Source organism: Falco rusticolus, chromosome 8, assembly GCF_015220075.1.
Source record: "Falco rusticolus isolate bFalRus1 chromosome 8, bFalRus1.pri, whole genome shotgun sequence".
Taxonomy (NCBI): Eukaryota; Metazoa; Chordata; class Aves; order Falconiformes; family Falconidae; genus Falco; species Falco rusticolus.
Genome location: NC_051194.1, coordinates 30796878 through 30822553, shown reverse-complemented (window position 1 = coordinate 30822553; position 25676 = coordinate 30796878). Strand labels below are relative to the sequence as shown.

At 41.5% G+C, this 25676-nt stretch overlaps 1 protein-coding gene across 1 annotated transcript in view; it reads right to left on the bottom strand.

The window, feature by feature from the left end:
• DPP10 (dipeptidyl peptidase like 10) overlaps nucleotides 1-21512 on the bottom strand; it is a 551325-nt gene extending 529813 nt beyond the window's left edge. Inside the window, exon 1 of the mRNA XM_037398165.1 lies at nucleotides 21310-21512. Within this exon, the coding sequence (XP_037254062.1) occupies nucleotides 21310-21369 (60 nt within the window). The 5' untranslated portion in view covers nucleotides 21370-21512. The remainder of the gene's footprint in view (nucleotides 1-21309) is intronic.
• Between the last annotated feature and the right edge of the window lie 4164 nt (nucleotides 21513-25676).

Below are 25676 nucleotides of genomic sequence, written 5' to 3'. Positions count from 1 at the left end.
ATCAGCTTAAGAAATGTCCCTTCAATTTTGCCTCCCTGGGCAGCTACTCAGTAGTAACACAGGACTGCCCAAAAACATGTCCATTACAGCCATGGCTGTATTAGCTGCTTCTACACAAATTCCGTTGCTGTTGGAAATTTTTGCTACTTCTGATGGAATATTTCAAGCATCTGCATTTCACTGCATATACCGATACAGTACTTGGAAGTGTAGGGGGTTCCTCCTTTTCCAAGACTAACCTACATGAATTTTCTTATCTCAGAAAAGCAAACTCCAGATCAATGCATGGATACTTGTTTTTTCCAATTTTTCTTAAACTTTATTTACTTCTCAAATTAACTAATTAATTTAACATACACCAAAAATTAAACCAAGGCTCTTCAATTGACACCCGACAGACAGAGACAACACGTGGCTGCACCACGATGTGGTGGTTTGGCTGAAGCTGATACAGCTGAAGCACCAACAACTGCTCCTGTCATAAACCTACTTGGGCCATCTTGAGTGGCCAGCTGAAGCGAAAACATCAGACCAAATTAATCCAATACTGGTGTTAATTCCTCAATGGAAACTGGAAATTGCATCATTTTTAGAAGAGGAGTTCTAAGTGTTGTTTCCAGATTTTTTAAGTCTGCAGTTTCTGATGAGAAACTAACCAAAAATATCCACAGGGCTGCCATAAGATTGAATCTAAAGAAAACATCATTTTTATCTCCAAGAAAAATCCTGAGGCTCCCATTAAGCAAATGTATTTGTGAACACTGTAAGGCAGTAGCAAGAGTTTTAGAAATCAGATTCAGAAACTTCTGACAGCCCCAGACAGAGGAAGGAAAATGTCAGTCTTTTAACATTTTATAAAGCACTACAATTTTATGGTATTTTGAATTTGTTTTGAATCTTTAATGTCAAAACTAGCTGCTTTACACACTGCACATTAGGTCTTTTATCACCATTTTCAGTAAAATAAATTTTTATAAGACTGTCTTTTCTGTAAAAGGTACTTGGCATTTTCAAAGCTCCAAAGGGGGTTTTGCCTTCTGCTCCTCTTCTGGAAAGGCCTGTAAGCCCTCTGCTGCTCACCTGTTTAATCCTACAAACTGTAACAAATTAGGCAGATGGAAAAAGAATGAATATTTAGTTATTTACTCTTAAAATGTCTCAACATCCCCCATTCCCCATTGCTTTAAGCTGGGGGGGGGGGGGGGGGGGCAGGTTGTTAAGTGTGACTTACAAAACCAGCTTTGAGATTTCCTATTCCTTACAAAGCAAAAAGTTTATTTTTTGCAGCATTTTAATCTCTAAGTGTTCAAAAATGTGACATTTACAGACTACTCTTGCCTTGAAGTGTTGCTAGAATAATCTATGTTCAAAACATGCTTGTCTCCCATGTGATTTTCCCTGCATACATATATTCACATTTTATTTTCTTCTTCTTCAAGGTCAGCAGATAAGTATAAGTTTTTGGAGTCACATTACTCTGAAAGTTAGCAGTGAGAAGCACATGGGGGATCACTAATGAAGTAAACGCTTGTTACTCTTTCCTGAGCTTGTATCAGCTTAAAGACTGGAAGAAAAGGCAGTATCAAACCTTCCAGTGAATCATGTAAAGGGTTTTAGACTTCAGACAAACTCTGTTGCATTTAGTTCCTATGTATAAGACTGTATATTAAAAACAAATTCTTCTCCAAATTACTATTCATTTGGGGGGGGGGGGGGGGGGGGAGGGGGAAGAATTGCTTAAATTATTCTTAAATGTGACCAGGAACTATTCTGAAATAACATTTTCTGAAGACTTTACTTGGTTACCAAAATCAGCTGCTACTGATCATCAACTTTACTCCACAATCAGAATCTTTATATTATTAGCATGTGAAATTTGACCTCAGGTCAAGACAAAGAGGTTGCAAAATACAACAGTATGTCGTTGTGCAAAGCATGAGTACTTCTACTTAAAGTTCCATTTCTATTTTAGAGAAAAAAACAGAAACCTTGTGGTTCTAAAGTTAAGATTAAATGCAAACTATACAAGTGCTCTGAAAATATTTTTCATTAAAATCAATCTTAAATTGCCCTCTTCCCCCCCTTAAATATCTTTAGATCTAGACAAATTGAGAAATACTTATTCTTTGGACCTTCAGAACCCTCAGATAAGCCAAACCAGCATTTTTTTCTTTCTAATGTTGCTCCTCAGAACAACATGCATGGTAGAACCCAGTGGAATACTATTTGTTCACACACAGTGTAAAAGCTTGCATTCTTTTTTTAATATTTTTTGGCATGTGCCCTGTCAGGAGAAGGAAGCCGTGCCATATGCTGACTGTTTCATTGCGTTAGCTACTCTGTATTGTACCACAGCCAACAACCCTGAACCTGAAAAGCTTTCCTTCCACAGAGAAGATGGTCTTGCTGTAAAATGCTACAGCTCCTTCTGGAAAATGTAAAGAGATGTATCAACTAAGTATATATTTATATCGTTAATTTTTAGCAAATATTGTATCATCTGGGTAAAAATGTTACAAGGAAAGAGAAAAAGGAAAGAAGTCTATCGCCACATTAATAGAAAAGCCTCAGCAATTTCTACTGCACGAACTCTTGAGCTGAAGGAGTTTTCATTTCTGAAGATTTTTTGCTTAGGACAACAAAAAGCCAAACCCAGCAAGCTACAGCTCTACACTAGCTTTGATATGACCTCTGTTCTGCAAGCTAATTTAGTCTTCTGTAATACTATATCTAGAATTTGCATTGCAGAAAATTTAAAATAACCCAAAACATCAAGGAAACATCTTCTGTGTCTCAAAGAAGCATCTGATGTAGGAACTTTATTTTGCTTATGAACTGGCAAATCTAGTGCAAGGATTTAGGATATTATAGTGACAGATTTGGACACTAACACATATATAAGAAACAGTCTGGCTTCAAAGTAAAACACAGAAGCTTCTGTTTATAAATATTTAACAGAAGTATTAATACAAAAAATTAGAAAATTTCCTTCGTTTTATTCTCTACAGAATTTCTTTGGAACAAAATTACTCATTGAAACTAGCAACTTCTTAATTTTCACAGATATGGGGGATTTATTATAAATGTGTTTTAGAAAGGCTTCTGCAAATTTCCAGTTCAGCAACACGACATGACATTTCAGTCCAGTGGTTCCTTCCTAGAGCTTGCAGCTACACCTTCAGCTCTGCCCCATCACTATCCCAGACTTCAAGGCAACCTTTTCCAGCTGTGTAAGAAATGTACTCAGGGGCCAGGAGTCCATGGGGAAGAGTCCAGTTTTATCGCTCCCTGCCCACACAAACACTGCTTTTAGCACTGGGGTTTTAGCTGCAGGTGTAAATGGCCTTTCCAGCTCCCTCAAGATACCTGTCCTGGGTCCCTTCCAGTCCTTGGAGATCTCTCCAAAGACCTCAGCCAGAGAACAGGTAAATCCTATCAGCTGCTCTTTAAGGGGCTAAAGGTCTTGATTGCTCATGGGAATTACTCCTTCTCCTTGGACATCTCACTAGCTGCCTGTCCCTCTGGCTGACAGACCTAGCTGCCCCACCAGCACACACCTAAAGCAGCAAAATCTTCTCTTTCCCTGCCTGCACTGGTCCTCCATTTTCACGGTCACACTTAATTATAGCAGAAGTACCTGGTCTCTTAACCAACAAAATTTTCATTAAAATGACAGTCGCAGTATTGTATGTCTGTTAGTTCACTAATTACTAAAATGTTATTAGATCAGAAACCTAAAGTGAATCTCACAGTAATTAAACAAAATTTAGAAGCTGGCATTAAAACTGACATAATCATTGGCATGCTACTAGTCTTAATTGTCCAAGAGCCACCTACTCAAATGGGATTAAGGAGGAGAAGATCAGTGGGGGTTGCTGATCATCACACTAAATCATAAAGTCACCCATTATTTTGTGTGAATTTAGTGTGCTTAAACATTCGAGAAGTCTTTCGGCCATAGCTGAGAGACCATAAGCTTGTTCTCAGTGTAGTCATTAACAGCGCAATCACGTTTCCAAAAACAGTTTTGAAATCATGTAACAAAGGGTACAAACCCATGGTCAGATGTGATCCCGTTCCAGCCGCTGACAGTCACCACACATCAGCCAAGCCAGCGTTCCTCCCCAGTCCTGATTAACTGAGTTCATCAAAGCACAAAAAAGTCACTGGGCAGCACGTTCCCCTTCCCAGCATGGCTCCAAAACAACAAAACAGTAGAGCAAAACAGCAATGCAAAGCATCTGCAGTGCAGGCTTGCTATGAAACCTGAGAAAAATCCAGACATACTTGAAGTTCCCTTTAAAACACAAACTTCTTCTGAGCATATGCATAACAAAACTGGTTTTACTCTGGCTATTAGTAGTTATTTATCAAGTACACTCATCATCTGCAGCAGATTTCAACAATTACTCCAGTTTTACTATTTGATTCCATCCACATTTCATCAGCATGCTACTACAGCATGCGTTATACATGCTGTATATTCCTCCAGCACATTCCCTGTTCTACAGAGAAATGATGTATCCAATAAGCCCTAGAGTTAGCCTCAAGAAAGTTGTACCATGAAGTTGCCTAATAAGATCATTTGATGCATGTTGAGTACACTCAACACCACCAGCTTTCATAAGATCAGACAACTTGGATCATATCTTGCCTTCAGGTAAAGAAAGGCAAAATCTTTGTACATCACCACTAAATACAAAGCTACATTATTAAGAAACATAACTCAAACTCCTTCAGCAGAGACGGAGCCAGATGGATTTTCCAGCTTTGTGCTATTTCTCACTGAAGGACAAGCAAATCAATCAAATGTGGTTGGACAGGAAAGATTTTCATTAGAGGGCTTGCTTATTTTTTGAATCCCTGCTCTGTTCTTCACACAGCAATGAAGATCATAAATGCATCAGTTCATTACTTTGGCAACGCAAAGGTAATTAAAAATTATTCATATTAGTATTCCTTGTTTACAGAATATATTACCTCCAAATCTTAGATCATTCTATCTCTTTAGGAAAGGTGAATTCAAATAATATAAATCCTGGCTGAAATACAAAAAAAAAACAGGCAGTACTTTGAACACAGAACTGCCACAGTAATTTTTTATGTTCATTTTCAAGAAAACTAGGCATAAATGTTAAACATTCTTCAATGGGGTATTTTTTTTAAAATGCAAGCCATAAAAAGTACCTAGGGAAATAAAGTGAAATAATCTGGATTGCCAAAACCGTTACTGATGAAGACCAAATATAAATCAAAATGGGGAAATTAGAAGGAAGTGGTAATTTGAAAGTGGAACATTTATAAGCAATTCTCAACACAGTAGTAAATTAAAAGTACGTGATCCCAAAGGGCGTTTGTTCCAGCTTCTCACACACACACAGACTGCTCTTCCACTGCTGCCCCAGCAGAGCTCTCTGCTCTTGCTAAGGAATGCAAATAGGAAGAAAATTGGGCCTGAGGCGCCTCTTCCCTCATGGGTGCTGCGCCACTGGCAAATGGACGTGTCTGGTGATATTGTGGGAAACAGCAACAGGAAAAAATACATTAGCAGCACAATTATTGCTAAACCTTGTCTGAGGGCCTAAGGCTGACTTAGCTCATAGGATACCTGAAAACTTGGCAGCAAATACTAAATTCTAGATGAAGCTTTAGAGGCCATTCCAGTTCAGACTTTGGAGGTATTTTTTTATATACTCTGCCCACCAATGGTCCTTCCATGTTCAGGTATCTCAGAGGCAGTTGCCTTACTTAAATAACATTATTGTATTTTAATATGAGAATTTAGAACTCACCTATCCAATGACTTCATCCTTTAGAAACCAATGGGACTCCTGCCACTTTCTCTTAAACAGGAACAAAAATGGGGATTCAGAGACTGATCATATAAAGATGTGCAATGCTCCATCTCTGGGTCACATTGTTCAGGCAACTATTACGATGAGCGAAGAGACTATAAGTCAAATATACACAGTGTAAGAGGGAAAAGACATTATTTATTGTGTAATACACACAACAGATAACTAGGATGGATGAGCAATTATGCTACGGATTAAAATGCTCTCCACCTGGATGAGACACCTAATGAATCTCTGCTGACCTGGGAGTTGTCACTTGGTGGAAAGCATGGGTTGAAATGGGGCGCTCCTTCATTTGGCTGAGTTTTATCCTCCGATTCTCTTTTTTCTTAGGGTTCTTACAAATGGTTATGTCAGTACTCTTCCTCTTGAATATTGCTGTATTTTAGCTGGGTATTGAAAAGAGATAGAAATCCTCAAGGTCTCATCACCTATAATATTTAATTCCTCAGCAGCCTTGTGCAAGACATTTACATTTCCTTTGCCTCACTGCCCATTGTGAAAGCACCTAATTGTCATGTTGGCATGTGGCAAGGATTTGACCATTTCTTCATGTGTTTTTTTAAAATGTAAATTTTTGAAAATGTAAAACCTACAGAAAAATTTAAATATCACAGACCTGACTAAGGAAAACACATGCAAGAAAACCTCTGAAAAGAAGAACTTTTGAATAAATAGTGATTGTGGAATTAGGTCTGTTATTAAAAAGGTAAAACCAGTCTGTTACCTAGCTTTGTTAGCCATCAATGTTCTCCATAAATCAGAATAAATAAATTAGTTACATAACACTGAATTTAGAAGAGTTATCAGTGTAATTTTAGCATTGCTTCTTACTATCTTCATTTTCTTAGAAACTTTTTAGCATATTTTTTTTAAGTATCTTTTGGAGAAACCACTGAGAATCACAAATTTAATATTTTCAAGCAAGCCACCTTCCCGAAAACAGTTAAAGTATTTTATCTTTTCCTTCTCTTTTCTTCTGAAAGCTTCATTAGCTCAGCTAATTACCACTACCGTTTGATCTACATGAGAGTTCTCCACTGGAAGTAGGATGAAAAATGAAAAGAGAATAAGTTAGCACAAAGTAAGGTACAATCCCACAAGACACAAATTCTTCCATCTCTTTCACGCTGCCTCTCATTAGCCAGGAGGGGATGTTATTGCCAACTCTGCTGCCATTGCTAGTACTTTTACTTTTAACCTGTTTCATAGAATCATAGAATAGTTTGGGTTTGAAGGGACCTTTAAAGGCCATCTAGTCCAATCACCCCTGCAATAAGCAGGGACATCTTCACATAGATCAGGTTTCTCAGAGCTCCATCCAACCTGACCTTGAATATTTACAGGGCAACCTGTTCCAGTGTTTCACCACCCTCATCATAAAAAAACCCTTCCTTTTTTCTAGTCTACACAGATCTTCTTTTAGTTTAATACAGTTACTCCTTGTCCTGTCACAACAGGCTCTACTAAAAAGTGTGTCCCTATCTTTCCTGTCAGCCCTCTAGATACTGGAAGGCCACTGTAAGGCCTCCCCGGAGCCTGCTCTTCTCCAGGCTGAACAGCCCCAACTCTCTCAGCCTGTCTTCATAGGAGAGGTGCTCCAGCTCTCTGACCATCTTCGTGGCCTCCTCTGGACTCACTCCAACAGATCCATGTCTTTCCTGTGCTGGGAGCTCCAGAGCTGGACACAGTACTCCAGGTGTGGTCTGTGAAGTAAGTAAAACTATTTTAAAACACAGGTCTACCTTAGCTACATCTCAAAAACTCCCAGCCGTCTCTGCTGTTGATGGCATTTAGCCACTGTTTGGCAGACAAGAACTTCAATGCTTCCACAAATGCCTTTGGCATAAAACCATCTATTTGACATCTTCAGCCTTAGGAGTAGAGGGTGATCAGTTCCAGCCTAGATATTTTCTTGGAAATTAAAACCATGAAAGATAATAAAGAAAAAAAAAAAAAACAAACAAAGCTGTTTGTGTGGTCTACAGTGAATTGATACTCTGCAGGACTCAGCTCACTAATAAAACAAATATTGAGGGACTCTGATTTCTCACTCCATTATGCATTAAGATGGCTTATAATTGACTAATGATGTATACAGTCCCAACATTTTACTTTTACTGAAAGTTTTTGTATTACAATGCCCAGAAATATTTCCATTATAAGTCTTTAATGGCAGAAATAGATTGAATCCATCTTATATCGACTGTCATCTGCTACGCATTACTCCGTGTCAGAGGGACCAGTCATTACTGTTGAGGAACACCAACTTTATTAGACAGATAGCCAACAGAACCTACATACTACTTCCAAAAACTGCCATCCAGCCTTTTCCCTTTATATATTTACAATTTGCATTTATGTTTTTACTCTTCCAATATGCAACTTCTCAGAGATATTTTCTCTAAGACGTTTTATTGTTTGTTTACAGTAATTTAGCTACTTTATCAACCACTTAGATGATATACTCAGCTACTTCATCTGGAAAATGTTTCCTTTTACATCTATTAATCTACACTGCACTTTCCACAGCAGAATTGTAGCTATTCAATAATTTAAACTTTGACATTATGAGACTTTGTCAAACATTCATAGCACTTTCTGGAGAACTCTTACATTATCACATACTCCGTATATTCTGTACCAGTAGGTATTCAACATTTTAATTTAAAAAGTTAAAATATAAATGCTAATTGTGTGGGTGTGCATGATCACACAGGTCATCACTAGAAGCAGTTATTAAATAGAAGCCAATATTTGTGCTAAACTGTAATGTGAGTAATTTCATTCCTTTGCTCTAAATCTAGAGATCATTAAAGACAGATCTGTGGAGTTTCAGATACATACTGTCTGCTTTCTCCACAGCAACAACATGGAAGAAATACTGGAAAATAATGACCACATTGCATTGCTCTTCAAAAAAATAATTGAGCTGAGCAAGAAGGCGGCTTGAGAGTTGTTAGTGTTTTTAAAAATACTGTACCATAAAAAATAAAATTCTGTCCAAAACCCACTGTATCAGTTGCAGGCACTTTTCCAAAATCTTGCAGTGCATTTTTTTCTGCAGTGTTTGCAGCATCCATCAGATAAGAGTATACAGAACTTTTTTGGATTACAGTTTAAAAATGAAACATAAAAATCTTCAGTCTCGATTTTTTTTTATTCAAACTCGTTCTTTTTTATTTCCATGGAATGTAACCCTTGCCAGCTTTATTTTGCAGGGCTTTGTACATAGAGTACTCAGAGGGTGACACATGCAGAAAAAAAAAAGTTTATAAACCTTTCTCATCCTGAGAAACAAGTTTTTGAAAATCCTACAGTGATGACATTTTTCTTTATCAGAATTTGTTGCTAAATGATTTGGAGCTATAAAAATATGTTTCAGGAGGAAAGGGACAGATTGGTTGAAACTTAAAAGCTTTTTCAACTATTCCATGTAAAAAATGCAAATATGCTCTATAAAAGCTGTTTTAATTAAAGAAATCTTCTTAGGTATGGTGACCCAAATTCTCTATTGGCCCAGCTCTCTTGCAGCATCAGGAGAGTTACTTTAGCAAGCAATTTTACGCATAACACTCATTCTGAACACTGCCTGAGACTATAAATACATTTATTCTGTGCAGCTCCAATCCAGTATAGAAATTACAGAGCTGCACTAGGAACACAAGGCCAGATAGAGAACGAGTGTCTCACTTCCAAAACTACCACATAAGACAAAGAAGGGCTCCCATGTTATGTCTCATGACCTGACATGGTTCCCTACCACCTGACTTTCACAGGTTGGCAGCTCCCCACTGCAACTGCAGCCCTACCTGGGGCTTCAGCTGATGCTCTGGATACATGAACAGCTTGATTCAACGTGTCTTGATTCAAGTTCAGTCCAAATTTTACTTGTCTGCCTCAGGATTGCTACAGTGACCCTACAGAATTTCAAACCAACATGTATGACAAGAAACAAGTGAAAAATCCAAAATGCTTCCAGGGAAATCCAAAATTCTTACAGAAATAAAAGAAGGGGGGGGGGGGGGGTGGGGGTGTGAGGAAGCTCTTTACTTATAATTCATGAAATACATATCTTTCATAGCACATAGCCACCTAGTCAATCACTTGGTATTTAAGTACTAGATGCTGAAAAACATAGCTGCCCACCAATAACCAGGGGGGCTAAATTCAATGGCCATCTAAAATTCTTTTTCTTCATTCCTTAAGAGTCCTCAAATCTGAACAGTGCTTAATGTCATAATTTTGATGATGCTGGTAAGGCTATTTGAAACTATAAAATATTGCCAAAGATATCTTTAAAAATCCTAAAATCGTATCAGCTGCTTGATGGGTTTCTCCAGTACATGTGACCTCACTTGGCATGCAACTAGTGTTGCCAGAGACTTCTAAATCACTGAGGGGAAAGAAGCATCCAGAGAGCTTGCGGAAAGTTTAGAGAGAAGCAACTACTACAAAAGTAGAGAAAAACCGGTATTTCCTTAATTATTTTATGGATTTGTTTTCGCTGAGCTTTTGTTTGCCCTCTGTAAATATTTGCATAATCAAGTTTCAGAGACATTAACGTTCCCAGAAAACACATTACAGCTGTTGAATTATAAAATTGAGATTTTTCAAGCTCCAGGCTAAATCTATACAAAAAATAAGTACTCATGGATGGAAATGGAGATTTTACTGAAGGCAACTATGGGGAATTCAGAGCTCAGAAATTATCATAGGGAAAGAGAGTCATGGGTAGCATATATTTGGTCTTTAAACAGACAAATCCCTTCTGACTTCCAGAAGTCAGAAAATATTGTGTGAAAAATTAGTTGAAAATATTTCTTGTAAGAGCACAATCCTATCACCTCAGAGTTGAATGTAAAAAAATCAAACCGAGTCTAACAGGTGCACACACAAGCTAGCTATGTATGATGTGCCATCAACAGACATGCCTCCTGAGGTCACCAGAGTAGCTCTGAGGAATTAACTTTTCTTCCTCTCATTACTCAGTTTTTTCCTGTCACTTGTCATCCTTTCTTTTTTTCTTCTTTTTCCCCCAAAAAATACTGCTGCCCCAGGCTTGGCTCAACAGAGCAACACAGGGAATAAGCCAGGGTCGATTCCCTCCCATCTGTCCCCCAGCTGTATAATCTCATGTTATGCCATGGTCGTTCATGTCCTCACAACTCTCCCATGCAAATAACGCACAAGTTATTTGTTAATATATGCACACTCGGAAGGAAACGCAACGCCCCAAACCTCTTGCACCATAGCACAAAGGAAAAGAAAGCGGGAGGTCTCGGCTCCCCTTGCTGCACTGCTAAGGTTACTCTGACCTTCCAGCGAGCTGAGTCAGTGTGGTAAATCAGCAGAAAATTTCCTCCTACTTCCAAAAGAGAAACAGTTATCTGAAAGAGTTTGCCTTAATTCAGTGGAAAACTCAACATAAACAAACAGGTGCAGGATCCCTCCCTGGATGAACGCTGTTACCACCCGAGGTAACAGAGCTTGTGAGCCTACCCCAGACTCTAATTTTCCAGTTTTTAGCTCCAGCCATTAGACATTGTGTCCTGCACAAAAAAAAAAAAAAAAGTCAACTAAGTAATTATTCATAAGGGTATAAATTACAGCAAGAAACTTTAGTCAATCATTCCAGCACTGCTAAGATGCGTTTATGGGTTTGGATTAGCAGGAGACAGGGGGAAAGGATCCTTACAAGCAGCAGAAACTAATATGTCCCACAAGGAGCCAATGCAGAAGCACAGCAATTTCCTTCCAACCTCACGGAGGAGCAAGGTTAGGGCAGAGACTGAATAAGCAGCTATCATGCTGCTCAGCACCACACAACTGGATTTGTTTGTATGGGTAAGATGTGAGCGATGGGAAACCTCAGAAGCTTTGGGGGGTCAATTCCTTTTCAGCATTCAGGAGCTGCAATGGTAATCTCAGAACATGGCCAAACTTACTTATACTGACAACAGGCAAACTGGTTAAAGAGAAAACCAAAAAGTCTCCTCCCTCCCCCGTATTTATCCAAAAAGCTGAAGTAAGCCCAAAGTCTTGCCTGCAATTCAGTGGGACCAGCCCCGGGGTTCAGGTTTTAGGACACCAGGTTGTGTCTGCCCATAAACAGCCCATAGTGCTGAAGGCAGAGAAAACCACGCGTGTCCGTGCTCCCACGGTGCAGCAGAGATGGGGACATGGCAAAGCCAGACCCACCGCAGCCAAAAGCGATGCCAGCCACCACCTGAGCCCAAGGAGCCAGTGGGGCCGGGCGAGGGGATGGATGGGCCATCAGGGAGCTGTCACCAGGTCTTGTGCCTGCTCCCCTCCTCTAGCCAGTAGGAAGAGATACAGGAAAACAGAGTCAGGTTTTGGCTCTCGGTCATCACGCACAAGGAATTATAAAAGTTATTTTTTAACATGATGCTCATGTCTGCAGGTCATCTCTGCAGCAAATATGAAGAGAAATGTTTGTGGCAATAATCCCGCGCTGGCAGACTGATGCAGCTTTTGAGCTGAGTAAGTGTTTAATGCTCTAAAGGGATGGGGAAAAAAGATTTCTTTTAGATAAATTGCTTAATTGGGAAGTCAAGAATTCTCCTGCCTAAGCAATTGCTTTACAAAAGTAAAAAAAGTTTACTTCAGAATCTAAACCTGCTATCCATCTAATACCCACGGAAAACTAAGCAAAGGGGTGCCAGGGGTCCTCAAACTACAGCCTGCAGGCTGGATACAGCCCCCCAGGGTCCTCAATCCAGCCCCCGGTATTTACAGAACCCCCTGCCCCCCCCCCCTCCCGGGGTTGGGGGGGGAAACCAAGCAGCTGCAGATGACTGCCTGCCACTTCATCCGCGCGCCGGCCCCCTGGTTAAAAAGTTTGAGGACCCCTGGGGTAGACACTTGCCTTTATATTGCTGAAACCACAGCTTTAAAAACATAAAGAACGACTCTTTATTATTTTAGTAAAGTTTCTTCATGCCTCGATTACTGTACTGAAGAGTAAATCCAGCACCAGACACCTTTGAGTTGCCAGATCACTGACTGATCATTTTGCCCACCGGCAGAGGACAAGGAAGGGCATTCAGCCCTCACCACTGACATCTAATGGTTTTGGAGATCAGTTTAATGGACTTCGGTGTATTGAATCACATGGTGCTGAAGATCTCAGAGCAAAGCTCCAGTCCCTACTTTCCCCTGACTAGGAAATTCCCCCACCTTATGCAGAAGCATGAATGGAGCATTTACTGTCACCAATATGGCCACTGGGCACAGCTGTCTGCCCCTGCTTTCTCCTTCCCCCATGAAAATACTTCAGCAGGTGCCGGCGTCATCTGCACAGAAAATGTCTGCATCTCACTTACCCACAGGGTCAGAACACTACCTACCACACCTACAGATGACAACCAGTGCTCTCTGACCAACAACAGACAGACACATTGCCAGCCAGGGACTTGCCCTTGGGCAAAGCACAATTAGCACAAAGGAGAATTAGGATCACTGAAGAGGTCAGACAGGGCACCTGCCCAGGAGTCAGCAGCAGAAGGAGCAGGATTACCACCTTAAAGAACAGGCCCACCTTTGCAAAATCTTTTTAATGATACAAACTTTAAAGCTGATTTGATATTAAGTGCTAATATTTTGTAACTTTCTCAAGCTATAGGAAAATAAAAAGTATTGTCCTTTAATATAATACCATCAGTTTTTCCACGCTGATGTTTGCTACTGTAAATCACAGCATCCTGCACACTTGCACGCAAATAGCTTTAATTTTCTCCACAACTGTGTTAATGTAAAAGTTCTTAGAAATTTGTGAGCAGAAATGTCAGTGGTTTACTATACCTGAAATCTCTTACTTACAAAGGCAGCTCAGGTTTTGCAAAAAATAATAGGATTGTTATTATTGAAATATTCACTTTTATAAGCTATATCAATTAAACATTACAGAATACATTTAAAACAACTTATAATTTTGAAAATACTAAGGATTTAACACCTGTGTACTGTCATTGCCTCTCAGTGCTAAACTATTATTGCTCAGGTAGCTACATTTGGACAAAGATTACCAAAATATTATCTCTGTGTGCTCCCAGCATTTTTTTTAAGAGGAAAAAATTACATAATTATTGTCCTAACTTTTAGGACAAACTCATGGTTTTGGCTTTTTTTTTTTGTTTGTTACTGTTTCTGTCTTACTAGGCAAATCAAGGGACACAATTGTAACTAATTCTGTGTTTACATTTTTCTAGGTTTCTTCCCCCTATTGCCTAACTCTTTCAAATAAATAAACAAATAGATAGATAAAGAGTAAATAAAACTAGATGTAGAAAGCCTATTTAACGAGGCAAAAAATTGAGGTTTTTCCCCAGCACAAAGTCTGTGGACAGTGTGCTAACTTGTTTCCAGGGGGCCACGCTGAGATAACACGGCATAACACGGCAAACCTCACCTCTGACACTTCTCAATACAAGTGCATTATCTCTGTCTCTTGGTTTCTCTTTAAAGAAAGCCTCAAGGCTGTGACTTTCTGTAGCAATTTTAATGTGACTGGCCAGATCTAGCAACGTAATCTAACCTAACAGCCGATATCCCTACTAACGTCTTTTTTAGCTGAAGCTAAAATACAATACTCTATTCTAATCTTTCTTCACTTGCCAGCTGCCTTTTAATAGTCAGCCGCACTCTGAGATCCCGTCTTCCTGTGACTCCTGTGTCTCTGCCTTCTCCTGACAAGGTGCCACCACTGTCTCGCCATGTCCTTCAGATATCACCTCTGTTTCCTTCTCAGCTTCCTGTAAAATTTCCACAGGGCTCACCTCCACATCCTTCTGCCTCGATAAGGTCACACACAAACTCAAGCTGAACAACCGTCTCTGTGTTGTGGAGCCACAACCCAGTTCAGTTCCAGTCTCCCTCTTTCAAAACTAAAACTTCAGAATATTTTCCTGATATATTCTCGGGGAATATGTCAGCAGCTCAAGACCAGCATCATTAACACCAAGCTTTAAATATCCTCGGACTCTTTCCCACTTCCCTTGAGGCCCCAGGATGGCACCAGCACAAGCGCTCTCTGACACTCTCAATGTGGAGATGAGACCCATTAGACAGATGCTCACAGCACCTGCCCACCATTCCGCTTGTTAGCTGCTGCTCCCTTTGCCGTCAACACTGAGGAACCAGCATTTTAAAGCACAATGCACTCAAATTATTTTACTGGTTAGATTTCATATGAAGTAAGACATGCCCTCGTCTGCAGCAGTTGCATTAATTTCACAGCCTAGGACTGTGGCGAGTCTTTAACTGAGCTGATGACTCTGGTTCTAGGTGTTGCCTTCCTTTAGGTATCCGGGGTTGGCATATATTGCTGTGAATCACTCAGTTCCATTCACAGTGTAATGAACCTGCAAGTCTAGTTCTCTTTCTTTGGAACAAAAAGCCCCCGAGCCATTCTGCCACTATCAGATGCCTCATTTTTAAAAGTCATGGGGTTAATTTATAGGTGCCTAAGATGATTCTTTGCTTCTGGCACATAATGCAGGTAATGCCAGTAACATTGGGTGTTATCAACACCTGAGAAGCCAAAGCCACAAATCCAAAAAAATGTCAAATGATTAACACAGCACAATCACTGGCCTGGATGTTGCATAATTTAACATTTATAATTCAATTTGAGGACCTCAAATAAAAATCTTTAAACATGAAAGGTCCTAAATAAATTCCAAAACAATGTTCAGGTGGTTGACAGCAAGCAAGTCTTATCATGCTAAGTTTAAGAATGAAATACTGAACAAAATAGGCACAAAATTATCTTCACACGTTTAGTAAAACAGTTTTGCATTAAAGAATGAAAAAGATTAAATTCCTCATGATGTGATATCCTTTCAAGTAAGTGTTATCTAACACTCACAGACCCATATCTTAAGTGGCTTCAAAGAGAATTAAACTTAATGCCATATTTCTTAAAGTAATGATTTGCAGTTGGAAAAATTTTATATGATTACAATCCAGGAAAGTACCAACTTATTATTAAATATAATTTACCACGATGTTCATGCATATTTGCGTATATTAGTTTTAAAGTGACTGCCTTCTAAATTCCTAGCATTACAACTAAATTGGAAGCTATAAGTTGTCTACTTATTACAATACACTGCTGTGTATGGTTACATACATCAAATGTATACCACAGAATCAGTGTATATATATTTAAATACATAGAAGTACCCAACATTTACACTTTTTGCTAATTGCTTTTAAGTTTTACGAAAACAGCAGGGAATTAAGAGTAAAAAGTTTGGAAAGCATAGTAACAATTTGTACAGGCAAGGAAGAGCCAACAAACGTAACCCACTGGCAGGTTCACAGCAGGCAATGGAACGCAGGAACAACCCCAGTCATTTCCATCTCTGCTGAGCAGTGCTGGCACTTGCTGCTGGGGTACACTGTGCCCAAGCATCAGACCTATGCTGATGCTATGCCACTCCTTACAGCACGAACTTGGGATTTGATTGCATCTCCTTCCCCTTCTTTCTCTTTTTTTTAAAAAATAGTACTTTGTTCCAATTGGTACCAACTGAAAGTCACCTAAATAAAACTAATCTTGATGTTACCTTTGACACAGAGCAATTATTTCTTCATAGACTGGAAGGGGATAATATATAAATATTTTAAACTGTTTTTTCTTGTTCCTGCAGCTTTTTATTTGTAACACTGCATCTTCTTACAGTGAAGGAAGGGTTGCTTTTAAAAGGAAAAGGCACTGGTTATTCTCTGGTAGTACAGATGTTGGCAAGGAGACTGAAACAATATGGAAAGGTATATGTGGAAATGTGAAGATTTACAAGCTGTGATTAGTTCTTCAAACTTCCATCTAGAGACCTCCAGCCTGTTATCCCCATACATACATATGTATCATCATGGCTGTATTTTTGGTCTGAAAATACCAATAAAACACACCAGCATCTCCACTCAACCCAAATGTGATCAAAACCAGTTTGCCAAAATGGACATAAAGCAACTACAAATGATGAGGATGCAATGCAAAAGACCCCCAGATGCTTTCAGAGAGTAAGACTCAAGGTATTTCTATCATGCTCCAAGCCAATTTCTTTGATTAGTGTTATAATCACCTTTGGTGTCCCCTGATGGGCCACTATGCACCTTTAGAGTCTCAAGAACAGGATAAACACAAGGGCGTTGTACATCTGCTCAGCATTTATGAAAATAAAAATATTTACTTTGATCTAAACATGCATTTTGAGATGGCCGTATCCAGAGACATGACAGCGACCTGCCTTCCCCATCGCCAGCCTGGCTCCAGCCTCCACTGCCACCTCCACGCTGTGCTTCCCCAGAGCTGCATTTCCTCACGTGGCAATGTAAATGTGTTTCTACACGGCACAGCAGTGCTGTGATCATCTAATGCCTTAAACAAAGTACCATGCAAACCTACTAGTTTTACACATATCACTTTTTCTTGGGTTTTTTGCATTATTATGCTGCCATAGACTGCCTTCCTAACAATGACACAGCCCTGTATTACTTGTGCCCTTTGTTACGTATTATCCTGGATAATTCATAATTGAACACACACTGAGATTATCTGTTGGTGACTTGCTTTTGATGTAATGGATTTCAGAAATGCTGTTCTCATTTTAAGGGATTTATTTCCTAAACAGCTAGTAGATTGGAATGATTCCCATACCTGCACAAAGCCTGTTTTGTGCACATCCTGTGGGCATTTAAAGATCTAACTACCTTAAGTTTCAACTTGAAAAGTATTATCGAACAGCCTTTATGAACAGGAGGAGCTGTATCTCTCTCTCTCTTTAGGAGGAGGTGCGTGTATGGCAGTTTGCAGGAGCAGGCAGATATTTCCTGCTAAGGTGCAGGTTTGGTGTAAACACCTTAGTTGCTGTAAACACACATGTAAGTCCACAGGGAACACAACAAATCCCCTTTAAATATGTGCTCCTCAACCTGATTGTAAATAAGAAAACTATCAGTAAAACAATATTCATCAATTAGCAAGTGTTAAAACACTACTACAATAAACCTGAAATGTAAATATTCCCGATACTGTCCCTGGATACTGATGAAACTTGCTGCAGAATTTTTGCTGAGGACATATCTGCAACTCTAAAAGCTAATGAATAAATAAAAGTGAAAGGAAGGCAGGGAAGAAGGAAGAGTAGAGTAAAAGGGTATAACATACATATTATATTACACAGTAATTATGAGCTTCTGAAATGCCAATTAGTAACTCCTTCAATGATCCAGCTCACAGATCAATATTAGGTTGATAACAGCAGAGAGTCATTATCTGGTAGAGTACGTTTTATTATTAAAGAATGTAGAAAGCCACAGAAATATTAGCTTAACTCCTCTTTTTTTTTTTTTTTTTCCAGTGCAAATTGTCCCAAACGTATTACAAGCAAGACATAAGTAATTCTGTTCCACGGTCCCCATAATTTCAGTACAAATATTTGGTTTGAAAGAATTCATAATGGCAGACCCTAGCCAGCCAAGACAATAATTCTTTTCTATTACTGGGTTGTGTTTTTTTCTTTTTTTCCTCCAAACAAGGCAAACAATGTTTTAACAGACTTTCTCCTCTGTCAGGGGCAGGGGGAGGCAGGGAATTAAAAGAATAATTTGGCCACCAATTCAACATGAAAGTGCATAAATGCAGAGAGATTCCCCTGGAAGAGCTATTTTACTTGCTGTATGGACAAGATGAGCCAAGGGTGCGAAGAATAAAACCAGGTTTGTTGCCCTGGAGGGGGGCTCCTGAAGTCAAAGCCGTAATGATACAGAAAGAAGGCAGGTATTTAGTATTCCCAGCTAGACCCTAAAGTTTTTGTTACAGATCTCAGAGTGAAAGATCATTATTCATAGTGGTGTCAGCAAGGTGGTAAGATTTGCAATTTCAGAAAAGCTGTAAAAAGGCTTAGAGGTAAAAGGCAGCTTTATTAGGAGATTTTACATTTTATCCACGGGGTTTGGTATCTTTGAGCTTTTTTTCTTGCTTTATATTAGATTTTCTCTGTCAACTTGTTTCTCTGCCACCAAAACTACTTGCGATGCAGTACACTCAGTTCTCAGTGCTCTTGGATGCAAAAAGTTGTACCCTTCCCTCAACAAAGAAGGATGTTAGAAAGGGACAGGTTGTCCCTATGTCTGGGCACCAGCCCTCCTGCAGTCCCAGGGTGATTCAGAGCAGGAACTGTCATGGATAAAGTTTGCACGATTCAATTTACTGGACAAGTGGATCATTCAATTCTTTGTTATGTGGATGCATTCAAAAGTTTATGCTGCATTACAGAGAAGTGAGTAGCTGATCCCAAAAATATTGAGAAGTAACATTACACAGACTGTAACACAGAGGAGCTGAGATGTCATGGGTTCACGTGTTGCAGAGAAACATAAAACTGTAACAAAAAGAAAAAAAAAAAAGAAGGGTTTTCATAGATCTCATTCTAGTTGGTGTGAAGTTTTCCTGTAAACTTTTTTCTTGAATCTTCATAATTGCTGGAACTAACACTGTTTCTCTACAATTTACGATTAACGTGCGATTTATGTTCTTCTGGTCACTAATGACATATTTTTGAAGTAATTTCCAATATGAGGTCCTCATTACCATAGGGCAGTTACTGCTCATCTATGGTCATAAGTACTTTATCGTGGAGCATCCATTTGCCTAGCATGGAAGCACTTGAAACTATTTATAAAGCACATTTTACACCTGACACATTGAATTAGGAGCAGAAAAATGAGACAGTTTTCTAATGGCATCAGCATTACTGTGTTGGTTTTAAAACGGACTCATGTCTAGAAGGCTCTGATTCATGTTCTCTTTTTCTGAAGACTATTGACTCATCTGGGTCTTTTGTTTTTGTTTTTGTTTTTTTTTTAATGGCATATTGATATTGGTGGTTGTTGTTGTTTTGGCTTAGAAGTCCAGTCAAATGAATTTAATAAATGTTGCTGTCAGTGAAAAATTAGCATTAGCTGTCCCAAATGTAAGGGGAATACTTCCCAGAGCAAGTACCACACTGCTGTCTGTTCTCCGGTACTTTCAGAGAGAGACCTGGAGAGGATGAAATGGTTTTAAGCAATTTAACATTATATATGCTGACTCTTTGAAGTGGGCCAGGGCAATTGTAATTCATCACTTCCCATGGCCTTGCCCATTTGAGCACGAACTAACTGGCCGGTTATGGTGTGATGGATACAGTTACACGTTACATAACTGGTCATTAGAAGCACAGGTCAATCCCCACCTTGTCCCCAAGCCTACAGACATTTTGCATTACTGATAACACACTGTGAAGTGTAATGCAGCCTATATAAAGATGACAGCGCTAATAGAAGACTTACACCTTTAACCCCCTCCCGCCTCAGCTCCAACTCATGATTTTTATTCCTAGCACTAACTGGATAAAGCCCAGCTGACAATTTGCTAACACGATGCGCAGTTCAGCTGCTCATTCCGAGAGGACAAACCAACCCCAAACCCTCCAACTCTGCCTGTGCACTGAGCAAAACCCCAGCAGTTTTCTTCCCCCTACATGACCCTGCATGCAGGCTTGTACCGGGCGATCCTGAGTCACCGACAGCAAAGCACTGAACTTTTCAGGCTTTCACATCATTTTATGAAACAAAATAGCCGGTATAAAATGTCTTGATTTTTTTTTCAGAACTAAGAATCAATGATCAAATATTGTCACTGATTGCACTGTTATTTTATTTCAGGAGAAAAAAAACCCATTTTTTTCTGCAGAGGTACTTCCTAGCGAATACAAATCTGCTTAGGGATTTCATTTTATCACTGTAGAGAGCAGCAACTCGGCTAGAAAGTAGTTTTCGATCAATGCAGAAGCAGGATGGTGTCAGACGCTCGGGGAAGAAGACAGTCAGGGAGAGAGCCCGCTGTTCCCCGGGGGGCTTCCCCCACCATCGTCCTCGCTGCCCAGCCACAGCACCCACGCACATCTCACACCTGAGGACAGCAAACACACAGCCGCTCATCTTCCTGGGTCGTTCCGACCGGGCAACGGCGAAATCCCGACTAACAAGTCGATTTCACGCCCTGTTACTGAACCACAGCCATTAACCGTACAGGCAATAGAGAGTAAAGATGAGGGAGACACCAACAGCCCCGCGCCCGGCTGCCACCTCCTCCGGGACAAACTTTTGTTCGAACCCGGCGAAGGGAGCCGGGGAAACCGCCGCCACCGCCACGATGCCGCTCCCGCCGAGCCGCTCGCCGCCAGACCGGCGGGCAAACTTGACCGCGACGCGCCCACCGCCCCCCGGCGCCTCGCCCTGACCTCGGGCAAACTTTGCCCGTGCCCGGCACGGTCCCCCCGCTGCGCCGGCAGGCGGGAGGGCGCAGGGGGCAGCCCCGCGCTCCCCGCCGACGGGCCGGGGGAGCCCCGCAGCCGCCCGCCCCGCCGGGCTCGGACCCTACCTTGACGGCCCGGGCGGGCTGGCACTGGACGTGGTGGGACACCGTCGCCGTCTGGTTCATGTTGCCGGCGCGGCGGGCTGCGGCGCCGGGCGGGCACGGGGCGCCCGCGGCTCCCGGCGCCTCCGAGAGGCCGGGGGGGGCTCCGGCTGCGGCTCCGGCTGCGGCGGCTCCGCGCCCCCGGGAGCCGCGAGAGCTCCGCCCGGCGGGGGCTGCCCGCCCCGCCCGGCACCGCCCGCCGGCACCGCCCGCGCCGTCCGCCGGGGCCGGGACCGCGACCGCCCTGGCGATGCGCGCCGCCGCCGCCCCCGGGCCGGGCCGCAGACACTGAGCGAGACCAGCCCCCGCTGTGCAGCCAAACCCCGCAGCGCTCTTAGCTGAGATTAATAAGGTTGCAACAGAAAGTTTACGCTGGCTGCACTTCCCTCCGCGTTCTCCGGCACGTTTTCCCGTTCTCCTTTCCCCATCCCCTCCCCTGCCTCCGCCGCTCTAAACCGACCCTGGCCCGCGGCGGAACCGGGATGCAGGCGCTGTGTGTACCGCAGCCGCGGCACAAGCGCCCGCCTCACGCCCACTCGCCAGCGCACAGGGGACTTCCAAAATCTCCGGGCTGTGCTAAGTGCTGCAACAGCTCCACGCTTCCCCACAGGTCAGGAGAAACGTGGCTCTGATCAGATTTTTACCCAAGTAACTTTTTGTGGGTTTGTTTGTCTAAAAAAAATCTAAAAAGCTATCCCCTCCAGACTGTCAGCAGGACTTGCCAGAAACACACACAACGCTCTTGCCACAGGTCCAGCCCGCAGGCTCTATCAAAGCTGGAGGATTTGGAGATGGGAGCTGGTGAGCTCCGTGAGCAGATTGTGACACCTCAGGCTGACAAGGAGCAAGCAATATGTCTGTATATACATAACATTCCTAAATGATCTCTTGCTTTAGAGAAACCTCCCAATAAAACAAGGCACAGTGTGCCATGCACCGAGGCGTGAAACTGCAGCCGGGGCAGGTAAGGTCGATTCAGGAGGAAGCAAAGAAGAAAAAGGACAGACTAGCGCCAGAAGCCATGGCACAAATCTCTCAAACTGCTGATTTGGAGTCTCACTGTATGAGACTCCAGCTTCAGGCAATCTCTGAAGCATCTGTTCTTTCAAGAGGGAGGCTGTTGAGCACTATTTGATACTGTATCAAAAGCTACACTCCCAGCACAGAAAGCTATTGCTCAAAAAAAAAAATGGCTTTTAAAAATTCAGGCCCCAGGTTGAGCTCATTCACTGGTTCTGTGTCTTAGTTTTCCTCCCTATCCTGCTGCCCTTTTTATTTTTTAGTAATTTGAAGAAACTGTACAAAGCATGTGTCCAAAAAGTAAAGATACAAAAGAGTAGGAGAAAACAACAAGAATTTTGCTAAAGACTTCAGGCTGTGCTTGGAGTGGCACTAAGAAACACCAGGCAGGTGCTCATCCCCTCCAAGCACCTACATTCAGGCCTGGAGGTGCAAGCTGAGGGTCCATCTTACTCTGCAAAGGAGGGACAGACAAAGGGAGAAGGCTGAGAGCTTGCTGTGCTCACAGCTCAATATGTGCTCCAGGTGGACTATGAGAACCTCAAGCTGTGCTTGCAAATCTCATGATGACTTCAGATGTCTGCCTGAGCTCTTTTAAGTGGGGCTCATTTTCAGAAGATTTTAAGTTCTTGGAAGGAAACCCACTTTAAATCATTTCAAATGTGTTGTTTCCAAAGTCAAAATTAATTTTGCACATCTTAAGACTCAAAGGTAGGTACTGCTGCAAACAGATGGCAAAAGAGATTGAGGTGGTGAGGAAAAGACTGGTCTGCTCAGTCTGCAGAAAGCTGCCGAGGAAGCCCTGTATGGGAAGCAGCCCTGGGTACAAACATCCCATCCAGAGAGGAGAGAGCAGTCAGTGTTTACTCCAGCGATACCTAGAAAAATGTCATTTCCAGTGGGAGCCAAATGTGGAGTAAAGGCACAGCAAAGAGGGTCCCTCCCAGCCCAGACACAGTCACCTCCAGGCACCACAAGCGCAGCATCCGGGCTGGCCTCTAGCCTGCAGGACTTGCTCACCTTAGCCTCCTTCACCTTATCAGATTGATTGGATTTTGAGCAATAAAAAACACATTTAGCAAGCATATCAGGGGCTCAGCAGTGCTCTTTCGCCTCCCTCCCTTTTATGCAGGCAGGAGTGAAATTTAATGGATACAGACAGGGGAAAAAGCACAGAAAAATGAGACTTCTGATTTGCCTTGAAGGTTCTTTGGTTGATACTGAGACGGAGGGGATAGGTAAATGGCTGTTTGGGAAAGGGGCTAACAGTCTAACTTTCGCCATACTCTGCCTCATGCCCAAGTGTTTGTTCTGAAATGAAAATGATGGCTTCAAGTTATTGTCACCAGGAGCTTAAGCAAGCAGAGGCAACCTGGAAGATTCAAAGACATTCTTCTTCTTCATCTAGAAATATATTTGTGTTTAACAATCTCAGATGGGAACTACTTTAAGCCAAAAGAATGAATTGACAGTATTTTTAGTTTGACTAAGTATGTGTGGATTTTTATAAGCTCCTATGAGGACTTTGCATGAAGTTTTTATGTTTGATTTTATGCTTCATAGTGGCTGACATTCCATGTAAGCCTCAAAACCAGCTTTAAACTAAGACAGAAATCTCTTCCTCGTAATAACAAAGAAAAAGCTGCTTGGGTGAAAAAGCTGCCAAAGACAGAGATAAGATCAATAATTTGCTGGCATTGTTTTTAAATGAACTTCTACACATTTGAACTTATATATTCCTAGAAAGGATAAATTTTGCTGATTAATCTCCCGCTCTCACAAAGAGGAACCTAATTAGAGTATGAAACTAACAAGGGTGATCAGGAGTTGTAATTACTCTATAAGTGCATGGTTTGTCATTATAAAATATCTCAGAAACAAGTTAGATCAATAGAGTGGGATTCCACAACATGCCGACTGAAATCCTCCAGAGCCCCACTCCACTGCTTACTTCTCCGGTAATGTCATTCACTGCCATCCCTCCGGTTCCTCGATACAGCCGTTAATCCTCCATAGTATGTAATCTTCTTTTGGAGCTGGCTGCTTAGCAAAATGCAGTTCACCCTGGATGTTGACTGCTAATGCGAGTATCCATGTTCACCCTGCAAAAAGGTTTTCAAAAATTTCAGTGCCTTTAGGGTGCAATTAAATAACTGAGTTATTACCAAAATATGCTGGAGAATATTAAAGCTGTCAGCAGATGCCTCTGTTACGCATTGCAATAGAGCAGGTGGTACCTGCTGGTGTCGGAGCAGCCCCTCAGTGCACTGAAAGAACCTCCTTCCTGAAATACTTAGAAAGAGTAAGAAATCAATGTGATCATCCAGGAAAAATGATTAAACTATCCAGAAAGTTTAAGTGAAAAGCAAATCCCTGTTTCTGATCGAAAACCCTGCCTGCCCTGCTATCCAAACGCAGCAAGTGGCCATGGGCAGCCAGAACTGCTGCTGGAGATGGCATTTCCCAAAGGTTCCTGATCACTATTCAAGTCCTGCAGTAACCCGCTGTTGGTAAATCCCAGTATAGTTCCCCAGCCACACATTTTCCTGCCTCTTGCTTACTTGCTTGTTTTCTAAGCCTTATATTCTTTAAAAACATCCCCACAACCTACAATCCTTTCTTAATCTTTTAAGTCATGTTTCATGAATTACATTGTATATATAATCAGCATTCTGAGAAATAAAAAAATTAAAGTGTATATTGGTAATTATATATACTTCATCACAACATGTTTTCCTATAGCTTTTTTTTCCCTGTTTTATGCAAGTACATAAAATTTACTCTTACTACTGTCCCACATACCCAGGGCCTAATTCTGCGCTTGCATATATTGGCAGCTATTGGCATGAGTGAACTCAATTTCTAATCCACACCGGTTCATAACCAGATTACAGACTTCTCTGTTTATGACAAAGAAGTTTTAGTACTGCAAGGGAGGCTGCCTCGGGACCGCTGCTAGGCTGCCGGCTTCCTCAGAATTATGTCGAAGTTGGGCTTGCATGAAATGAAGACAGGGCATAGCCTCCCTCTAGTCAGCTGTGCAAAAATCCTCTGTTTCTTTCCTGTTACCCCAAAGAGCTGTCACTGGAAAGGCCAGCAGCTATTGTATGCTGCTGGTCGTGGCCAGCAAGTTCACATGCAGCTCAAAGTATCCCATGAAAAGCTATTCCTGCAGGATGGCAGTGTGGCTCGACACACATACACACACGTGTACATACGTGCACAACTCCATATCCCCTGCAGCCATCAATCTGGCTGCAGCTGATGAAGGGAATGTGAAAGAAAATTTCCGCAAGTACAGTGTAACTTCA